General features: G+C 40.3%; 1 protein-coding gene across 1 annotated transcript in view; it reads right to left on the bottom strand.

Annotated features, from left to right (window-relative positions):
• The window catches only part of dab1a (DAB adaptor protein 1a), a 721,091-nt gene that overhangs the window by 136,664 nt on the left and 562,368 nt on the right, over nt 1-22,059 (bottom strand). The window contains exon 5 of the mRNA XM_073062447.1: nt 5,769-5,867. Coding sequence (XP_072918548.1) covers nt 5,769-5,867 — 99 coding nt within the window. The remainder of the gene's footprint in view (nt 1-5,768; nt 5,868-22,059) is intronic.

Below are 22,059 nucleotides of genomic sequence, written 5' to 3'. Positions count from 1 at the left end.
AAAGCAAGCAATCAGTGGAAACAGCATGAGGGCTGTCCTACTTTTGAACAGTTAGCTGCGTCCCACTGGCAGTGAGCTCATTCCTTTCTCTGTGACACAGATAAATTTAGAATTGAGATGAGTCTAAAATTGTCTCTGGAACTGTGAAGCATTTGTCTGGTCAATGATGCTTGTTGAATTGCAGTGCAACTCCTTAAATAGGTTACCCACATACAACATACTAGATGAAAAGGGAGGCCTAGATTTAAATAAATTCTATTGTTATGTGCAAAGACTTATTCAACTCAGTGTAACTAAGATAATACGCCCGTCTAACTAACACCGGTTCAATTAAGGTTTTACAGTAGTTAATAGTGATTTTATATACTTCATTTATACAGATTCTAAGAAGTTGTTAATTTTAAAATATTATTTTATTCTCAAAAAGTACAAAACATTGGGGAACAATGGCAAAAATAGGGACAAATGAACAAAATGAATGTTCAGTTTTTAGCAAACTAAAACAAAAAGGATAGGTGGAGGGGCAGGTAGTTTTGAAGAAGCAGAGAGTCTACAGAAGGACCTAGACAGATTATAGAATGGGCAAAGAAATAGCAGATGGTATACAGCATTGGAAAGTGTTTGGTCATGCACTTGGTAAAAGCAATGAAAGGGTATTTTCTAAATGGAGAGAAAATACAAATAAAACTGAGTCGCAAAGGGACTTTGGGAGTGCTAGTGCAGCATTTCATAAAGGTTAATTTGCAGGCAAAAGCAATGTTAACATTCATTTCAAGAGGACTAGAATATAAAACAAGGATGTAATGTTAAGGCTTTATAAAGCACTGGTGAGGCCTCACTTCGAGTATAGTGAGCAGTTTTGGGTCCCTTATCTTAGAAAGGATATGCTGAAACTGGAGAGGGTTCCAAGGAGGCTCACAAAAAATGATCCCAGGTTTGAATGCCTTGTCATATGAAGATTGTTCGATGGCTCTGGGCCTGTATTCACTGGAATTTAGAAGAAGGAGGGGTGACCTCACTGAAACTTATCAAATGGTGAAAGGCTTTGATAGAGTGGATGCAGTGAGGATATTTTCTATGGTGAGAGAATCTAGGACAATAGAACACAACCTCAGAATAGATGGGAGTCCTTTTAGAATGGAGATGAGGAGGAATTTCTTTAGCTAGAGAGTGGTGATTCTGTGGAATTCATTACAACGGGCAGCTGTGGAGGCCAAGTCTTTATGTAGATTTAAAGCAGAGTTTGATAGATTCTTGATTGGTCAGGGTATGAAGGTATAGTGGGAGAAGGCAGGAGATTGGGGCTGAGAGGGAAAATGGATCAGCCATGATGAAATGATGGAGCAGGCTTGACGGGCCAAATGGTGTAATTCTGCTCCAATATCTTATGGTCTAATAGTCTTTAGTTAAATTGCTGGTGTTTTTGGCCCAGATTTATCAACAGTACACACAAAATGGCAGTGAAGTTTAAATAAAGGACAAATCATATAAAGTAGTAGAATAATTTCAGAGAACTGAAAAGCTTCACTTTCCATTTCTTACTTATTTTACATCAATTCATAAAGCCAGTTTGAGCTTCCTAGCCAGCAGTTCCTCTCGTTCATGGGAGGAAAATGGAAGGACATGGAAATTTTGTAAGCAGAAGAAATGAGTTTAGTTACCCATTTGATTGCTCATTTAATTGGTTTGAAACGATGTTGTGGGTCGAAGGGCCTGTACCATGATGTACTGTTCTGTTTACTATGTTGATAAACATTATCATACACATTCTAGTTTACCTCAGGTTTCATAATCTGAATGGAAAACACAGTCCATTTCTTCAACTAGTTTATTGTGTGCAGTCAATTGTTGAGTTCACTTTAAAAGAGTATTTTCAAAGATGTATGTCTATTACTTTGTTCACTGTGCACTGAACACAGTGGTTGTGAGTGCATGCACACATCTGAAAGATAAACAAAATCTCAACAGAGTGTGTATGCCATTTTTAAGATAGAATCTGGAGAAAATAATTTACTTATCTACCCAACTACAATTTATGATCGACATCAATATAAGCAAGCCAAAATGGTTCAACTCCAATGTTATGGGACTCCAAGTAAATCTCTTGCATGAACTTTTCTTCTCAAACAGGAAAAGAAGAATGATTTTGAACTATAACAGACTGATTTTGGTAGTTTGATTGTTCCAATCAAATTATAATTTTAAATAAATATAATTTTGTAAGTATAGTTTAATTCTATTTTGGAAATACACCTCTCAAAATCTAATTTCTTTGGACGTACTATAAGAAAAACAACACACAAAAAATTGATGATAACAGCTAACTTACCAGTGCATCATGCAGTAGTCAGCCTCAGGAAGATTAACTAACTCAATATTGTTCCATGCATTACTGGGGATTATATTGATCTATTAACTACTAGGGATTACTTAAAATATCCTGAATGTCAACTTTTATTGTGTTTCACTTTTTGGAAATTGGTGTATGCTAAACGAAATATGGTTATAAGTTGAATATTTATACAACATAGAACACTGTACGCGCCCCTTGGCGCACGATGTTGTGCCGACCTTTTAAACTACTCCTACACCAATTTAGTGTTCTCTTCCATGAAGCCCCCCCATTTCTCTTTCACTTATATGACTATCTAAGAGTCTCTTAAATGTCCCTAACGTATCTGCCTCCATCACCACCCCTGGCAGTGCGTTCCATGCACTCGCCACTCTGTGTAAAAAAAAATCTACCTCTGACGCTCCCTCTATACTTTCTTCCAATCACCCAATCACCTTAAAACGATGCCCTCCTACATTAGCCATTTCTGTCCTGGGAAAATGTCTCTGGCTATCCACTTTACCAATGCCTCTTATCATCTTATATACCTCTATCAAATCATACTCTTGAGGTAAAATGTAAGCAGAACACAAAGCATATAATTTGGTTAGCAAACCATAGAAGTGTGACATATTTTAAAAAAGGTGACAGTTGTCTTTAAGTTCTGCCATTTATTTATATAATTGCTTCATGTGTTCCTTTGGTACAGTTATCTACACTACAGCACTTGTGGGAGGACGATATACTTTTCGTTTCACTTACTGTAGGGAAAATACTACATTTTGTGAGGGTGTATAAGACCTGTCTCTAGGAGGTAGCCTCGCATCATTTCAGCTTTATGTGGGCATCAGCATCAAACCAGTAAGTGAATGAACATCATTCTTTACTTTCCAGTAGTAATGAATGTTGGCAATCTACCCATTAACTCTTTGCTAATGGGAAAATTTTATTGATCTCAGAACATGCATATGGCTTTCATGCATAAAGCCTTCTCTAAATGGCAAAACAAACAATATTACCCAGCACTCAGACTACACTGTTGACAGCTTCGGGAAATATGTGTTATTGCCTTTAACTTTCAACCCTTTTAAAATCCCAAACTCCAGACATTCATCTCTCAATAATAAATCCTATGTCATATCAAAACTGAATAAAAGCAATGGCACAATGGCTGTGGATTGCCTCTTTTTAGACTAAATCATTACCTCAGCATCTAGTTGCCCATAACTTTAATCTGCTGACCCATTCCCACTCTAACCTGTCTATGCTTGGCCTTTAATAGACCTCAGTGAAAGTCTGAGGAATGGCACTTTATTTTCAGAGTTAGTGTATTCTAAATTCACAGATTATGTTCAATATTTTCTGGCTACCATTATTTGTATCAGTCTCAATATCTTACTCTGGTAGTTTTAGCTTTGGTCATTTGCAGCTTTTTCAGACTGATATTTTGTTCCCTTGTTTGTCCTACCCCCCTTTTCCATGCCCTAACAAGCTTTTGGTCATTAAATCTTCCCTGACGTCCAACCTAACAGCTTCACTCCATGTACACTTCTGATGTGTGATCAGATTCAGCTCTAACTCCATCTACAAGTTCACAGATGTCACAACCATACCGGGCTAGATCGTAAATTCTGCGAAGAGTGAGTACAGGAAAGAGAATGAGAGCCTAGTGGCATGATGTCAAGACCACAATCTTTCCCTCAATGTCAAGGAAACAAATGAACAAGTCATTAACTTCAGGAAGCAGGGCAGACTACACACTCCTCGATTATCAGCAGTTCTAATGTGGAGTTGATTGAGAGTTTCAACTTTCTAGGTGTAAATAACACCAATAACTTTTTAAAGTTTAACCGTGAAACAGCATGACCAAGAAGGCATGTTGACATCTCTGCTTCCCCAGACACCCAAGGAAAGTTGGCATGTCCCTACTGACCCTTACCAATTTTTATCGATGCACCAGATAAACCATCCTGCTAGTATCAGTCATAATTTGATGTGGCAACTGTCCTTCTCAAACCACAAGAAACCATAAGGAGTTGCAGATACAGCTCAGTCCACCACGAAAACCAGCCTCTCCTCCATTGACTGTGCCTAATGTGGTGAACTAGATATACCTGTCTGACTGCTCCTGTGGCCCCTCCCACAGACCCCTGCTGACTGCTCCTGTGGCTCCTCCCACAGACCCCTGTATAAAGGCGACTGTGGTCTGCTGCTCTCCCTCATTTTCCCAGGATGTAGTGTTGTTCTTCAGTCAATAAAAGCCGATATCTCACTTCCTAAGTCTCAGCGTGAGTTATTGATGGTGCATCACCTACATTACCCATTGCCATGGGGAAGCAGCCAATATAATCAATGATCCCTCCTACCTGGTTGTATTTTCTTCTCTTCACTCTCATTGGGCAGAAGACACAAAGGATTGAAAACACGCAGCACCAGGACAACTCCTATCCCACTGGGACGTTTCTCAGCTTATCTTGTTGTGACGTTACCCCCCTTTTTCTCCAGTTGCACTGTACCTGTGGCATTATAGTCTGCACCTGTTAATGCTATTCCCTTCGTACAAATTTAATGTGCTTGTACTTTGGAATAAACTGCACGTGGATGGCATGCAAAACAAGGTTTTTCCGCTGTATCTTGGCACACATGACAATAATATACCTACTATCGATTATCAACCATCTCTTTTGTTTTATCCATCCCAACATTAATTCTTCAGTACCTTAAAATGTGTTTACATCTAATATTTCATTTTCTGAAAATCTTCAAACTGAAATATCAACTCTCTCTTTCCACAGAAGATGCCTGGCCTGCTGAATATTTCTAGCAGTTTCTGTTTGAATTGTGCTTTTTTTTAAGAATAACATCACTGAGGAATAAAAAAAACAGGAAATTCTGGAAACACATAGCAGTCATGCATAGTATATGGTAAAAATAAACTTTAATATTTCAGGTCTGGGACCCTTCAGCAGAACTGGAAAAGAGAGAAAGCAAAGCAACACACACAAAATGCTGGAGGAGCTCAGCAGGCCAGGCAGCACCTATGGAAAAGAGTACAGTTGACGTTTTGGGCCGAGACCCTTCAGCAGGACTGTCGATGATACTCTTTTCCATAGATGCTGCCTGGCCTGCTGAGCTCCTCCAGCATTCTGTGTGTGTTGCTTGGATTTCCAGAATCCGCGGATTTTCCCTTGTTTGTCAAGAGGGAAAGGAAGTTGGTTTTCAATACCAAGGAAGGTGGGGTATAGAGGAGTAGAGAAAAGGCAATAATGTGGATAGGGTGAGGACAGATGTCAGTTAAGTAGACATCCCTGGAAGAGAAATTGCAGTGAATTCAACAATGATTTTCATGAGCTCCACATCACTCATGCTCACCTCCCGAATTATTGAGGACTCCAAGCTAGAAATATTTTAAAGTCAGACCATGCTTGAAACTTACACCTGTCTTTTCATCAAAAATTTTGATGCCTCCAAATGAAATGGTCAGAAAGATTCTTTGTTTGTGTTCTCCTTTTGAACGTGCTGCAGCTGCAATTCCCTATAGGGGGGTAAACAACAAAATAAGTGTCAATGAGAAAGAACAAAGTTCAGTCAAGCAGCTCTTTGGTTTACATCCTACCAAGCACAAAACAACAGAAGTGCAACAGCATTCTGTAATTACTTCCCGTGCAGTGCAAATGACTCTTATATTCCTTGGCCCAATTATACTGCAGTTTTTGTGATGAAGTGGCACCGTTTTCAATTCATGTCAAAGGAAACCCTGGGGAAAGAAGTAACTGAACATCACATTTTGGCAAACAGCAAATGTCGGTCAGCTCAGCTCCAGGAGATTAAAAGTAAAATCTTTACAATATATAAATTGGTTATTTTTGATCTCGAGTAATAAATGGTAATGTTGAATTGAAACCTAGGCATGGTAAAGTGCTAAATAATTGTATTTTATTCGTTTTCAACATTGAAACCAAGAATAAAATATATTTACTTAGCACTTTACCATATCCTTTAGAATAACTCAGAGTATTCCACAGGGGCTTACTTTGAAGTGCACTAAATATTACATTGACAATCCACGACAATGAAAATGCTACATGGAAAAAAAATTCATCTGTTTCATAAAAAATTGTGGAGAGAAGAAAGTGGTTAGAGCAAATAAGTAATGCCTTGAATTGAGTAATGAAACTTAAACCAAGTCCCCACCTATTTATTATTACGTACGATATATGAAACAGGAGCAGCAGTAGACTATTTGGCCCCTCATGTGTGATCTTTTATTCAATAACATTACAGCTGATCTTTTCCTTCAGCTCCATATTCCTGTAACAATCTCATAATCATTGATTCACAAATGCTTAAACCTCTACTAGTCTCTGTCTTGAATACTAAGCCTCCATAGCCCCCGTGGGTAGAGAATTCTGAAGATTTACCCTCTGTAAAGATTTCCATCATGAGTGGCTGACCCCTTAATTGTGTAAACACTGGCTATAAAAAGGAGTATCAGCCCATCATCGACATTATTATGCCATTTCAGATTGTTATGCATTTCGATGAAAGCTGCTATCGTCAGCCAGGAGATATAGAAGCTTGAAGACCCACACCATTAGGTTCAGAAACAGCTACCTTCCTACAACACTACCATGGACTTGTCTTCAACTGTATCTTTGTTCTTCTGCACTAAGGTTTTGTTTTTGTACATTGCTTTGCATGGTACAATTTTATGTATAGTTTATATACATAGAATTTATATTGTACGTGGTCTATGTGCCCGGGATGCTACTGCTAGCAGGTTTTACTTTGTACTATACCTCACCATACTGGTACACATGACGATAAACGTGATAAGTGAGTTATCCTCTCACTCTTCTAAGCACCTGAGTGTATAGCTGTAGGCTATTTAAACACACTTTATACAACATTTCTACCTCTGAAGGCATCAATCTTGTGAATTTTCACTGCACTTCCTCAATTCCAAGTCAACACTTACCTGGTGAAGGAATCCAGATCTGTATACTTTATTTCGGACAGAGTGTTGCAGGGTCTTAAATATTAGAACAAAAGAATCCTTTTCTTGTACTCAATAAAGTCCAGTATACCATTTGTCTTTGAAACTTGGTGATTCATGAATAAGGTCACCCAAGGCCCTCAAATCTCTAACAATTTAAAATATATTTTCTTTTTCTTTTTTTTCTCCAAAAGGGGATGTCCTTTTTTTTTTCTCACATTATGTTCTCTTTGACACATCCTCACCCATTTACTCAATTTTTCTGCATCCTCCTCAAGATCTACATTGCCACGTTCCTATATATGATCAGCAAACTTGCGTGTATTATACTTAGTCCCCTGATTCAAATCATTAATGTAGATTTTGTACAGCTGTGTCTCCAACATCAGTCTCTCCAGCAGCCGCTATTCAGTGCCTCCTAACCTGAAAATTACACATTTGTGCTGAAATTCTGTTTTCTGTAAACAATCTGAACATACATTTGGGGTACTGTTGGGGTACAATTTTGGTCACTTGGTATCGGAAAGACATTGTAAAAACTGGAGAGGATGCAGAGAAGATTTATGATGATCATGCTTGGACTAGAGGACCTGAGTTATAGGGAGAGATACACCACAGGGTGATAAGGTAGCATGTAAATAGCGCATTTACAGCATTAGATTGAGGTACAATGCTGGTGCTGTTTGTAAGGAGTTTGTATGTTCTCTCCATGACCACATGGGTATCTTTCAGAATGTTCCAGTTTCCTCCCACATTCCAAAGATGTACATTCAGGATTAGTGAGTTGTGGGCATACTATGTTGGCACTGGGAGCATGGTGACATTAGTGGGCTGCCCAGCACAATCCTTGCTGATTTGATATGACACAAATGATGCTTTTCACTGTATGTTTCGATCCTTATCTTATCTATATGCTGGATCTTTATTCCCTGGAGTACAAAAGAGTGAAGTTTATAGAAGTTGATAAATTCATGTGGAATTTGGAAAAGGTGGATGCCCATAGTATTTTCCCCAAGGTTGGAGATTCCAAAACAAGAGGGGACAGGTACCAGGTAAGAGAGAAGAGATTTGAAATAGATCTGAGAGTAGCTTCTTTACACAGAGAACAGTGTGGACCCAGAATAAGCTGCCACAGGAAGTGGCTGAGGTGGTTAGAATTGCAGCAGTTAAGAGGCATTTGGATAGGTACGGAGGGGAGGAGTTTGGAGGCTTATGGACTGAATGCAGATAAGATGACTAGCAAGGAGGATGCTGTAATTGGCATACATCTATTGGGCTGGTGTCTGCTTCAGTGCTATATTATTTTATGATTCTACTCCGCAATTCATGCCAATATATTATTGCTAATGTGGTGTGCTTTAATTTTGCTTAATAATCTCTTGTGTGGCATGTTATCAAAGGCCTACTGAAAGTTCAAATTCAACACATCAATTGATTCGCCTCGAACTAGTCTGCTAATTACAACCTCAAGAAACTCTAACAGATTTGTTAAACGTGGATTCCCTTTCATAAATCCATGCCGACTCTGCCCAGTCCTAATTATTATTTTAGAAACATTACAGATCTTGCTGCTTCAAATCTGCTCGGAAGCATCAGCCTTTCATCATGTGCTCGGGTCATTGAGGGACATTTCCACTGTCATTTGTTTAGATCCCATTTCAACTGTCTACAGCTGTGGCAAGGAACCTCAGTGATCAGCAAGTTGATATGTCAGAAAAATATAGTGATACACATACAGCAGAAAAATAAAGGTGATACTGAATAATGTATCCATTGGCCAAGAGAAACATGCATTTTTTAAACAATAATGTTAACACAGATCTCTTAACTCCTTTGCCACCTGTTCTTGCTGTATTATTTCATTTGATGATGGATTCTTTACTTATGGGAAAGAAGAAAATAACCACTGATTGGAGTTAAATGTACTAGGAATAATTCTCTGAACACCAACAGCCAATTCCCTTTTCACTTGGGTCATGTCCCCAATAAAAAGTCGGTGATATGATCTGTTTTCGTAAATCATGCCACGTCTGTTCAGACGGATCATGGTACCCTGTGTAATAGGACAGAAAGGATCACCTGGACACAATGTAGCTGGATAAAATGATTTAACCACTGCTTTTCATTAAAATGAAAGCGGATAATCAATAGATTGATAAACAGATAGTGATGCCCAGTCAGTATGACATAATAAAATGACCTTTCTGCTTCAAAGCTTAGAATCACATCAGTATAGGAAGGCTGTGAATGAAGGAAGTAAAGAAACATAATTGTTTCAAATAACTGCACCATACATAGCATAGGTTCCATGCCAATCTACCCTATGTAAGTCTGGTGCGGTAAACATGTTGAATGAAACCAGGAATAATTTCAGCTTATAATTAGTGCCATATTTCTATTTTATTAGCCAGTGATAGGCACTAGGTCTATAAGACCCAATTAATTTCCTCTGCCACCATAAGAACAAAGAAGCAGAATTAGACCATTTGGCCCATCGAGTCTGCTCCACCATTCAATCATGGCTGATTTCTCTACTCTCTCCACCCCATTGTTTTGCTTTCTTCCCATAACTTTTGGCACCCTTACTAATCAAGAGCCTACTAACCTCCACATTAAATACACACAATAACTTATCCTCAACAGCCTTCTGTGGCAATGAATTCCACAGCTTCATCATCCTCTGTTTAAAGAAATTTCTCCTCATCACAGTTCTAAAGGAATATTTTTCTATTCTGAGGCTGTTTTTTTGAACTTAGACTCTCTCACTCTCCATGTCTACTCTGTTTTGGCCTTTTAGTATTTGGTAGGTTTCAATGAAATCCCCTTTATTCTTGTAAACCTTGGTGTATATGGGACCAGAGCCATCACTTTTCTTATGTTAACCCTTTCATTCCTGGGACCTTTGTCTTTCGTGTGAACTTCCTTGGACCTTTTTCAGTGCTAGCACATACTTCCTTAGATACAGGGCCCAAAACTGCTCACAATACCCCAAATATGGCCTCACCATTGCCTTATAAAGCCTCAGGATATGTTAAGAAGATGTCATGGATGTAGGGCAGATATTGGTGAATAAAAGATTTTGTCTGCTTATCACCCATGCACCTATTAGACTTTATTGAGGAAGACACCTTTGAGATCATAAAGATTAGTGGAACACCTTTGAGATTAGTCTCAAGCACATGTCAAGGTCTGAAATCTAAAGAAGAACCAAGGAAAACTGAAAAGAAATAAGTAATATTCTATCGCTACCAAAGCCTGCACAGAGCTGGGTGCAGTCAGTGGTCTAGTCACAAACGTCACCCAAAGTTTCAAATTGCCTTTTTCCTCTCAAGATTATGATCAATCTCATTTGTAGATCACCATCAAACGATATGATCTTGCAGCAATTTTGGAACTAAGTGATAGTTAGTGTATTATTTTAAGATTTAAAAGTATTGCCTGGAGCTGTTAGCATTCTTGTTGAAAATTAGGGTGGATAAGGCCCCAGGGCCTGACAGTGTCCCCTTGGTCCTTGGGGGAGGCTAGTTCAGAAACTGCAGGGGCTCTGGCAGAGGTTTTAAAACATCCTGAACCACAGGTCAGCTACTGGAGGACTGGAGGTTCGCTAATGTTGTTCCAAGAAAAACTATGAATAAGCTGAGAATTTATATGCTAGTGAGCCTGACATCAGTAGTGGGTGGATAATTGGAAGATATTCTAAGGAACAGGATAAATAACTACTGGGATAAACCCTGATGAATGATAGTCAAGATGGCTTTGTGTGTGGTAGATCATGTCTAATCAATCTTATAGAGTTTTCTGAGGAGGTACCAGAAATATTTATGAAGGGAAGTCAGTGGATGTTGTCTGCATGGTCTTTGACAAGATACCCCATGGGAGGTTGGTCAAGAAGGCTCAGTCACTTGCCATTCAGGATGAAGTAGTAAACTGAATTCAACACTGGCTTAGTGGGAAAACCAGAAAGTGGTAATCGATGGTTGCCTCTCTGACTAGAGCCCTGTGACCACTGGTGTGCCGTAGGGACTGGTGCTAGGTCTATTGTCAGCTACATCAATGATTTGGAAGATAATGTGGTAAACTGGATCAGCAAAGTTTTAGATCACACTACGACAGGGAGTGTGAGGGCAGTGAGGAAGACTGATAAAGCTTGCAGTGGCACTGGATCAGCTGGAAAAATGGGCTGAAAAATAGCAAAAGGCATTTAATGAGGACATGTGTGAGGTGTTGCACTGTGGGAGGATAAACCAAGGTAGGACTTTCAGAGTGAATGGTAGGGCAGTAGAACAAAGGGATCCATGATTCTTTGGAAGTGACATTACATAGGAAGATAAGGTCATAAAGAGAACTTTGCCACATTGCCTTCATAAGTCAGAGTATTGAGTACAGGAGTTGGGATGTTATGTTGAAGTTGTATAAGATATTGATGAGGCCTGATTTGGAGGACTGTGTGCAGTTCCGCTCAGCCACCTACAGGAAAAGTATCAATAAGATTGAAAAGGTTTGGAAGAAAGTTATAAGGATGTTGCTAGGTCTTGAGGACCCGAGTGTTAGGGAAAGGTTGAATTGATTAGGTCTGGAGCATCGGCGAATGAGAGGGGGAATTTGATAGAGGTATACAAAATTATGAAGTGCAGAGATAGAGTAAATGTAAACCGGCTTTTCCAATGAGGTTAGGTGACACTAGAACTAGAGGTCATAGGTTAAAGGGGAAAGGTGAAATATTTAGAAGGAACCTGTGGGGAAATTCCTTCATTCAGTGGGTTGTGTGAGTGTTAAGTGAGCCTACAGTGAAAGTGGTGGATGCGGGATCTGTCAGGTTTAATTTCAAACTGAGATAACTTCACATAGCTATGCAAAGCCATTTGCTACACAATTGCAATTAGAAGAAACTCTGGTGATTAATCCGATCATGATCAGTTTTATGAATGGGGTGGAATGCAACAAATTTTCTCATGCTTGGGCTTTGTTCCTTTGTGGCCATCTGCTCACCAATTTAAAATACATAATTACAACTTTGAAGTTAACATCCTTTAAAATAATATTCCGTTTCTAAAAATATATATCAGATAGGAAATAGAATTCATGTTGGAATTTTAACCTTGACAAGAAAAAGCATAATTAAATTCTTGATTTTATTAGAAAACTGGCTTTGTCACATTTATACAGTTAAAGTGGCTTTTACTGAAATCAAATGTGTTATCAATCTACACTGTTTGACATTTTAATTCAATTTGTTTCAGCAAACTAATACAGATACTATTTATCTGTGTTACCCTGACAATTCAAATAAACAACCACCTCATTTTTGTTTTTGAACCATGCAGAGTGTATAGGATGCTGCCAATTGCCCAGAGGTCTCAGAAAGATCTTGCACTTTACTTCTTCCTGTGTGCACAGTACTTGAAGAATGTAGACATTTTACCAAAATGAATACAACAAAGCAGCCTCATTTAAAAGGCGATTCCTTGGTGCATTCATTAGAGGAATGACTGCAAGGAATTACTTTTCATTCTCCCTGTAAAAAAGATGTGAAATATTGGCTTATGTCATAAAAATAATTAAAAATCAGGTAGAGGAATAATGAGATTCAATCTCTCTGGAGATAGTAGTCTGTTTCCAAGAAAATTTAATATTGACAGCATGCTTAAACGGCAATTCACTGCCATGCAAATTGTTAGGCTACAACACCCAGGATCACCATATGCTGATTCACCAGTTGCCGCTATGCTAACAGGTGACAAGCACGTGCCTCAGGGTGTGAAGGCAAATGGCATGGAGGGCTTTGCATTCACGGTGAGAAGCTCTTGTCTGCCTCTTAGAAAGAGCTCCGTGAGATTTCCTACCTGTCGGAGAGTGCTGCAGAATGAAGGGAAACTTTTAGTCAGTACAATTCAACGTTGCCTGAGGCAGTTAATTTAATTTGATTAGAAACATGGAGACTTCTTGATTGGGATTGGACCCTGAATCTACTGATTTGGAGACGGAGGTTGAACCAACAATCAATCATAAGTTGGTTCCATGACATCAATGGTGTGCAGCTCAGGGCCACAAATCTTCGGAATCATTGACAGGCTAAATTTAGCCTAAATCACAACCTTGGGTGTGGTCTGTGTGGAGCTTGCATATTTTGTGGGTGTTTTTTCTCCTGGGTGCTCGAGTTTCGCTCCACATCACAAAGGCGTGTGGGTTGGAAGTTACATTGGCCAGTTTAAACTTCCTTCGATGTGTAGGTGAACAGTGGAATCTCAGGGAAGTTGATGAGAAAGTGGGGAGAATAAAAAAGGAAAAATGGATTAACGTAGATTAGTGTAACTACGTGGCTGATGGCTGGCATGGACTCGATGGGCTGAAGGGCCTGTTTCCTGGCTATCTCTCTTTATGACTGTGCAACTGATCATCGATGACCAGGAGCAGATGGGCAACTCGCCAAGAAAGGTGCCAGATGGAGAGTTGGAGCAACTGGAAATGGACTGCAGAATGTGAAGAGTCACTAGGTGAGGAACCAGGGCACCAGGTCAGGTGAAGTGTGAACAAGCTAAGGAAGCAGAGTGAAACAAGGGCCCACCACATAGGGTGAAGAGGAGAGAAAGCACAATGGCTGAGGATTGTTCAGGGTGAACCCGGAGTGACGAGGAAACTCATCAAGAAGAGCACTACAGGAGCCAGCCTCGAGATGAAGCAAGGGGAGCGGGGTGGCTGAAAATATGAAGGGGGTGCAGACAGGTGAAGCACAAATGAGGTGGGTAAATAGGATTAGTGTGACTAGGTAGGAAGGCAGCAGGGACGTGGCAGGTCAAAGGCCTGTTTCTGTGCTGTACGTCACTATGACTCACTCAAAGTGGCAGGTATTGAAGAGTGCCTTGGAGGAGGTTCGTTAGGGGCTCAGTGTTTGGGGACTTGCTAGCTGAAACATGCAACCGGTGACTGATAATTATTGGGTAAATCATGGAAGATCAAGGAGGGATCTAAAAACAAACGAAGTCAATGAATTACTGGATTGGAACAATGAAAGCACGGGCTGAAAGATGGCCTAGTCTCTGTTCATGGTTACATAACAACTGGACATGCATAGTAAAGCTAGTTGCCATCTGTTTCCATATTACTCACAAAGAACCACCCTGAAGAGACAGAGGAGCCTATTGCATTTTTGTGCACTTCTTTACCAAAAGCCAGGATTTCATTAGAATTACACATAATTTTACAGAATCTTATTTGGTTCATTATGCATTAACTTTAATTTTCTCAAATGTGAGACAATCCACAGATGCTGGAGCAACATACACAAAATGCTGGAGGAAATCAGCAGGCCAGGTAGCATCTATGGAAAAGAGTAACCATTCCATTGATCAGGACTTTAATTTTCTTGCTGGTTTTCCAATGGCACGAACTTTCATCAATACAAAAGGGCTTGTCAAATACCAGAAGGCATGTGCTTAAGATGTTTGGGCAAAGTTTAAAGGAGATGTGCAGGGCAAGTGTGGTAAACTATGTATACCTGTCTGGACATGCCCCTCTGCTGACTGCTCCTGTGGCTCCTCCCACAGACCCCTGTATAAAGGCGATTGGGGCACTGCTCCTCCCTCAGTCTTCGACATGGTTGTGCTCCCCTTTTCGCTGTTAATAAAAGCCTATCGTTCACTTCCAGTCTCCTAGAGTTATTGATGGTGCATCAGCAAGCTTCTTTAAAACAGAGTGTAGTGGATGCCTAGGATAGGCTGTTGTGGTATGATAGTGCAGTTAGGAGGCTGTTGGTTAGACACATGAATATGCAGTGAATGGAGGGATATGAACATGTACAGACCAAAGAGAATTAGTTTAATTTGGCACCGTGTTCAGCACAGACATTGTAGGCTGAACGGCTTGTTCCTGTGCTGTACTTTAAGTTCTACTGTTCCTTCTGCCCCAACAAAATAGAAAGGACTGGTCGCACAAAGAGTGAAAAATGCCAAATTTCATATAATACTTCCCAGTAAGTAAAGCCAAATTCAAGTTTGATCAGAATCAGAAATATTTTATTGCCAGTAAGTGAAACATACTGAAATTGATTGTGGTTCAATGCCAAGCATAAAACACAGGACAATGCCATAACAGACAACACAACAGCAACCAACAATTTACAAGGCAATAGTGCAAACAGTCATGAGCAACCAACAACTAGCAGAACGTTTACCTGCCAAGCATAAATAATGAAACTCAGATAAGTGTGCAATTTAATGGATTTTGTGCAGGGTCAGTAAGGGTATTATACCTGAGTGAGCTTTGTTAAGAAGCTGGATAGTTACAGGAAAAAAGCTTCGGAGATTATGTGTGGTCCTGATGGTAATGGACTTGTAGCATCTCCCTGATGGTAGTTTGGTGAACAGGTGACTGCTAGGAGGGGTGGATTCAGCGGTATTTTCTTCATCACTTTTCTTTGCTCTGGCAATGAACATGTCTTTTAATATCAGTAGCTGACAGTCAATGATCTCCACTGAGTGAACCACTTGCTCCAGCCTGCCTTGGATAGGAAGGAGGTGACAGGAAGCCAAGCAGTGATGGAGGTGGTCATAACACTCTCAATGATGGCTGAGTAAAATTTCATCAGGATATGCCCTGAGGTGTTAAATTTCCTGAACTGGTTTAGGAAGAACAATTTATGTTGGGCTTCCCTAATGATGAATACTACATGCTTGTCCCACTTCAATGTACTGGTGATGGTAGTCCCCATTAATCTGAGTGACTTAACCACAGACACAGTCCAACCATTAATTTCCAAGTTGGGGGGCAGGTAAGTGGTTGTTGGCAGAGGTCAGGGACTTGGGGCTGAGGGACTTGGACTATTTTTTTTTGTGTGACTGTATTTTACTGCCATCTTACACATGCTTACTATCTTGCTACTGTGTTTAGCACCTTGGCCCCGGAGTAATGCTGTTTTGTTTGACTGTATACATGTGTATTCATGTGTGGTTGAATGACAATTAAACTTGAGTTTGAATAATGATGTGACCTGCTATCAAAGAGAGGTAGACCATCTTGCAACATGGTGTGCTTGTAACAATTTAAAGTTTAATGCTATCAAGAAATAAGGTTATTTACTTCTCATCTCTGCTTGCTTATTCTTCTGCCTCGGAACAAGGCCGTCTGAAAAGTGGTCGCAGGTATCCCTATGGGTTTTCTGCTAGTTGACTGGATTCTGTGTTCTACAATCCAGCCTGGCCCATACAGTCTGATGTACTAATTTTAAGTGAGTACTGCCTTTGATATGTTTAAATGAATGTGGTAATCTGTCAGTCCTTTACAGCAGGTGCAGCTGCTTTTGGCTGCTGGCAGGCAGTAGGCAGAACTGATGGGATTTCTGTGGAAACCCAGTACTGAATCTTCATAAGTGACATTATGATGAAAGACGTTCACTGCTGCCAATCATAATGTCTCATAGCTGTCAGGAACACAGGAGGGAAGCAGATTGTGTCCCAAATACCTGCTCCTCCCCTTCAAACAGCACAGAAATATTTCCCTTCCAATATTTAGGAGTGTTGCAGCAGGTGTAATGAATGCCAGAGATTATTTGAAAAATTTAACACTGGAATGAAAGGATTTGTTCTTACCAGTTATGTTTCTGCATGAAGGCATTGATGGAGCTGCCTTGTCAGAATATGAAACTGGCACTGGCACTGGCACTGGCACAAGGAAGTCAAAACATGCAATGCCAAGGAACACCGAGATGGCAGAAGTTGAATGGGTGGAGTGGCTGTCTTACAGGCCCAACAAGCAGCAGGTGAAGAGGGCAACAGCGCAGGACAAACATTGTCAAAATTTCTAAAGGGTCTTGAATTTATCATCTTGTTATTTACCCTAACCAGCATTTAACTATCTGACAAGCACCACCAAGGTTTGACAGGGTCATTGTTCATCTGAACACTCATACTAGATGGAATTCCTTGGCCCCATAGATACATTACATTTCCGGATTTTGGTCAGCTTATTACAGCTCATTAGCATAATAAAATACAAGACATATTAAATGAGGATTTAGTACTGTTATTTGTGTGGGATACAGTATGTGCTTGAGGTGGTTAAGGCATAGTGAGCTAAAATACCTCCATGTTGGAAGCTAGTGCATCTTATTTCTGTGTGTTGATTACACTCCTTCGTGGGTATCTGCTATGAAACAACAGCACAGAGGGACTATTCTGAAGAACTAATTTATTTGGAAAATATTATGACAGTATCCATCCAATGCTGACTGCTTTCCTGCAGCCATACTAATTATTTCTGGCCAGAATTGTGAAAGAAAATCTACTCATATTCCATGTATATCAGTAATTCTAGACTTTTTGAAACTCCTGAAATAAATTTTTCAAAAACATACAGAGAGAAGGCTATTCAGTCTACTGAGTCTGCACTGCCTCTTTTGAAGTTCATTCTCCGAATGCCCGAAATATTTTTCTCCATACCTATTTACGTGACTCCCCTCTGAAGGCCATGGTGGAATCTCTTGTCAAGCAGTACTTTTCAAATCCTGACCACTTTTTGCACAGGGAAGTTATTTCCTGCTTAGTCAAAAGAAATCACCTCAAACTTGTATCATTTGATCTTGGACACTTATCCACTGGGAGTGTTATATCTAAAGCATGAAATACCAGATATGCTAAAAAAAACTATTTTTAGCAGTTTGTTCTCAAAGGGGGAAATTTGAAGGCAGAATGGCAAATAAAGAATTATGAGATTGCAAAGTTCAAAGTAAAAATTATTATCAGAATACATACATGTCACCACGTACAACCCTGAGATTCTTTTTCTGCAGATATACTTAGCAAATCTATAGAACATTAACTAAACAATGGACAACAAACAAAAAGATTCCTTAAGTAAGCGTAGTTATCCTTATTTTTTCAAGAACCTGATGGTTGAGAGGTAGTAACTGTTCTTGAACATGGTGGTGCGAGTTCTGAGGCACTTGTAGCAGTGAGAAAAGAGCACGGCCTGGGTAGTGAGGATCTTTGATGATGGATGCTGCTTTTCTACAGCAACATTTCATGTAGATGTGCTCAATGGTTGGGAGTGAATTACCCATGATGTACTAAGCCCTATCCACTACCTTTTGTAGGATTTTCTGCCCAAAGCCATTGGTGTTCCCATACCAGGCCGTAATACAGCCAGCCAACACACTTTCCACCACACATCTATAGATGTTTGCCAGAGTTTTTGATGACAAGCTGTATCTCCGCACACTGCTGAGAAAATAGAGGTACTGTCATGCTTTCTTCACAATTATATTTATATGATGTGTCCAGGACAGGTCTTTTGAGATAGTGACACCCAGGAATTTAAAGTTACTGACCCTCTCCACCTCTGATCTTCCAATGATTACTGGCTCACGGACCTCTGGTTTCCCTCTCTTGAAGTCTACAATTAGCTCCTTGGTCTTATTGACATTGAGTGAGAGGTTGCTGTTATTACACCACTCAGCCAAGTTTTCAATCTCCCTCCTATATGCTGATTCATCACCAAATTTGATACAGCCCACAACAGTGGTGTCATCAGCAAACTTGTATATGGTGTTGGAGCTGTACTTAGCCACATAGTCACAGGCATAAAGCGAGTAGAGCAGCGGGCTAAGTACACATCCCCGTGGTGTTCCTGTACAGGATTGTGGAAAGATATTTTTGCCAATCTAAACTGCCTGTGGTCGACGAGTGAGAAAATCGAGAACCCAATTGAACAAAGGGTTACTGAGGCCCTGGTCTTGGAGTTTATTGATTACTTTTGAGGGAGTGCTAGTGTTAAATGTTGAGCTGTAATCAATAAAGAGCATCCTGACGTATGTATCTTTGCTGTCCAGATGACCCAGAATTGTGTGAAGAGCCAATGAAATAGCATCTGCTGTAGGCAACGTTGCAGCGGCCGTTGTCTGAGTGGACATAGACTGAGTGGTGTTCTTAAGGTTTTGAGGCTTCAGTAAAGAGAGGGTTCACTTAGAGAAAGCAAAGGTAAAGCTAAGTTATTTTCCCCTTCTCTTCTTTATATCTGCTCTGCTAGATAGAGATGACAGGCAGGAAAATGCAATGCTCCTCTTACGGGATACGGGAAGGCAGGTAGACCTATAGAACCCCTGACTAGTACAACTGTGTTAAGGACACAAGAAATTGGGTCACAGTCAGGAATGGGAAAGGGGTTAAAGAGCCAGTGCAGAGTACCCCTGTAGCCATTACCCACAGCAAGAGGTTTAGATACTGTCGAGGGGGTTGACCTAACAGAAGAAAGTCACAATGATTGGGTCTCTGGCTCTGAGTCTGTCCCTGTGACTCAGAAGGGAAGCGAGAAGAGGAGGCTTGCTGTGGTAATAGGGGATTCATTAGTTAGGGGAATGGACAGGAGGTCCTGTGGGTGAGAATATGATTCCTGGATGGAAGGTTGCCTCCCGGGTGCCAGGGTCCAGGACATCTTAGATCGAGTCCTCAGCATTCTTAAGTGGATGGGTGAACAGCCAGAGGTCATGGACCATGTAGGTACCAATGAAATGGGTAGGACAAGTAACAAAGTTCTGCATAAGGAGTTCAGGGAGTTAGGTGCTATGTGAAAGGCAGGACCTCCAGGGTTGAGATCTCAGGATTGCTACCCATGTCATGTGTTAGTGAGGCTAGAGCTAGGAAGGTTATACAGCTTAATACATGGCTAAGGAGTTGGTTTTTGAGGGCATAAGATTATTGGATCATTGGTCTCTCTTCCAGGGAAGGTGGGACCTGTACAGAAGGGACAGTTTGCACCTGAACTGGAGGGGGGCTAATATCCTTGTATGATGGTTTGTTAATGCTGCACGGTTGGATTTAAACTAGAGTTGCAGGGGGATGGGAACCAGAGTGCCAGAACAGTTAGTGGAGAAGTTGTGGGGGCAGATGTGGGTAAGACCTCGGATAAAGTTAAGAATCAAAAGGATGAGCATGGTACGACAAACTCAGAAGGGTGAATACAGGATTGAAGGTATTGTATCTGAATGGGTGTGGTGTACAGAATGAGATAGATGAACTTGCAGCACAGTTGCCGATTGGCAGGTATGATGTTATAGGCATTATGGAATCATAGCTGAAAGAGGATTATAGCCGGAAGCTTTATGTCCGAAGATATGCATTGTATCAAAAGGATACACAGGAAGGCAGAGGGAGCAGTGTTGCTCTGTTGGTAAAAAATGAAATCAAATCAAATCATTAGAAAGAGGTGACATAGGGTCAAGATGTGTTGAGACATTGTAGATAGAACTAAGGAACTGCAAGGGTAAAAAAAACACTGATGGAAGTTGCATACAGACCCCCAAACAGTAGAAAGGATGTTCTCTACAAATTACAATGGGAGATAGAAAATGCGTGCCAGAAGGGCCATATTACAGTAGTCATGAAGGACTTCAATATGTAGGTAGATTGGGAAAATCAGGCTGTTGCTGGATTACAGGAGAGGAAATTTCTAGAATGCCCATGAGATGGCTTTTTACAGTAGGTTGTGGTTGAGCCCCTAGAGGATCAGCTATCCTTGATTGGGCGTTGTGCAATGAACCAGAATTGATTAGAGAGCTTGAGGTTAAAGAACCCTTTGGGATAATTGATCATAATATGATCAAATTCTCCCTGAATTTTGAGAAGGAGAGGCTAAGGTCAGATGATTCAGTATTAAATGGATTAAAGGGAATTATGGAGCCACGAGAGAGGAGTTGGCCAGAATTGATCAGAAAAGAACACTGCCAGGGATGATGGCAGAACAGCAATCGCTGGATTTTCTGGAAGCAGTTCAGAAGGCACAGGGTATATACATCCCAAAGAGGAAGAAGTATTCTAATGGAAATATGACACAACCATGGCTAACAAGGGAAGGCAAAGCCAACATAAAAGCCAAAGTGAGGGCATATATTAGAGCAAAGATTAGCAGGAAGTTAGAGGATTGGAAGGCTTTTAAAAATCAACAGAAGGCAACTGAAAAAGTCATTAAGAAAGTAAAGATGGAATACAAAAGTAAGCTAGCCAATAATATTAAAGAGGATACAAAAAGTTTCTTCCGATACATAAAGTGCAAAAGAGAGGCAAAAGTGGATATTGGATCGCTGGAAAAAGATGCTGGAGTGGTAGTAATGTGGGACAACGAAATAGCGGACAAACTGAATAAGTATTTTGTGTTAGTTTTCACTGTGGAAGAGACACCAGCAGTATGGTGGAAGTTCCAGGTGTCAGGAGGTATGATGTGTGTGAAGTTACAAAACTAGAAGAAATGAAGGGGTTGACTATTTTCTAAAAGGAGAGAAAATACAAAAAAATTGAGGTGCAAAGGGTCTTGGAAGATCTTGTGCAGGATTCCCTAAAGGTTCAAATTTTCAGGTTGAGTCTGTGGTAAGTAAGGCAAATACGATGCTAGCATTACTTTCAAAAGGACTAGAATATAAAAGCAAGGATGTAATGTTGAGACTTTATAAAGCACTGGTGAGGACTCACTTGGAGTATTGTGAGCAGGTTTAGTCCCCTTATCTTAGAAAGGATGTGCTGAAACTGGAGCGGATTCAAAGGAGGTTCACGAAAATGATTCCAGAATTGAATGGCTAGTCATATAGATAGATAGATACTTTATTCATCCCCAGATCTCTATCAATCCTCAATGGGAAAGCGCTGGCGAATTCTGGCAGAGAGTTTTGAAATAGCACTGACAGGTTTTCCTCTAATCTCTGTATGAGTTGTGGATGATGCTGATAATTACAGAATTCAAAACAATATTG

The sequence above is a fragment of the Hemitrygon akajei genome, chromosome 12 (genome assembly GCF_048418815.1).
Source record: "Hemitrygon akajei chromosome 12, sHemAka1.3, whole genome shotgun sequence".
In the NCBI taxonomy this organism is placed as follows: domain Eukaryota; kingdom Metazoa; phylum Chordata; class Chondrichthyes; order Myliobatiformes; family Dasyatidae; genus Hemitrygon; species Hemitrygon akajei.
The sequence above is the reverse complement of the archived record's forward strand: the minus strand, read 5'-3'. Positions and strand labels throughout refer to the sequence as shown.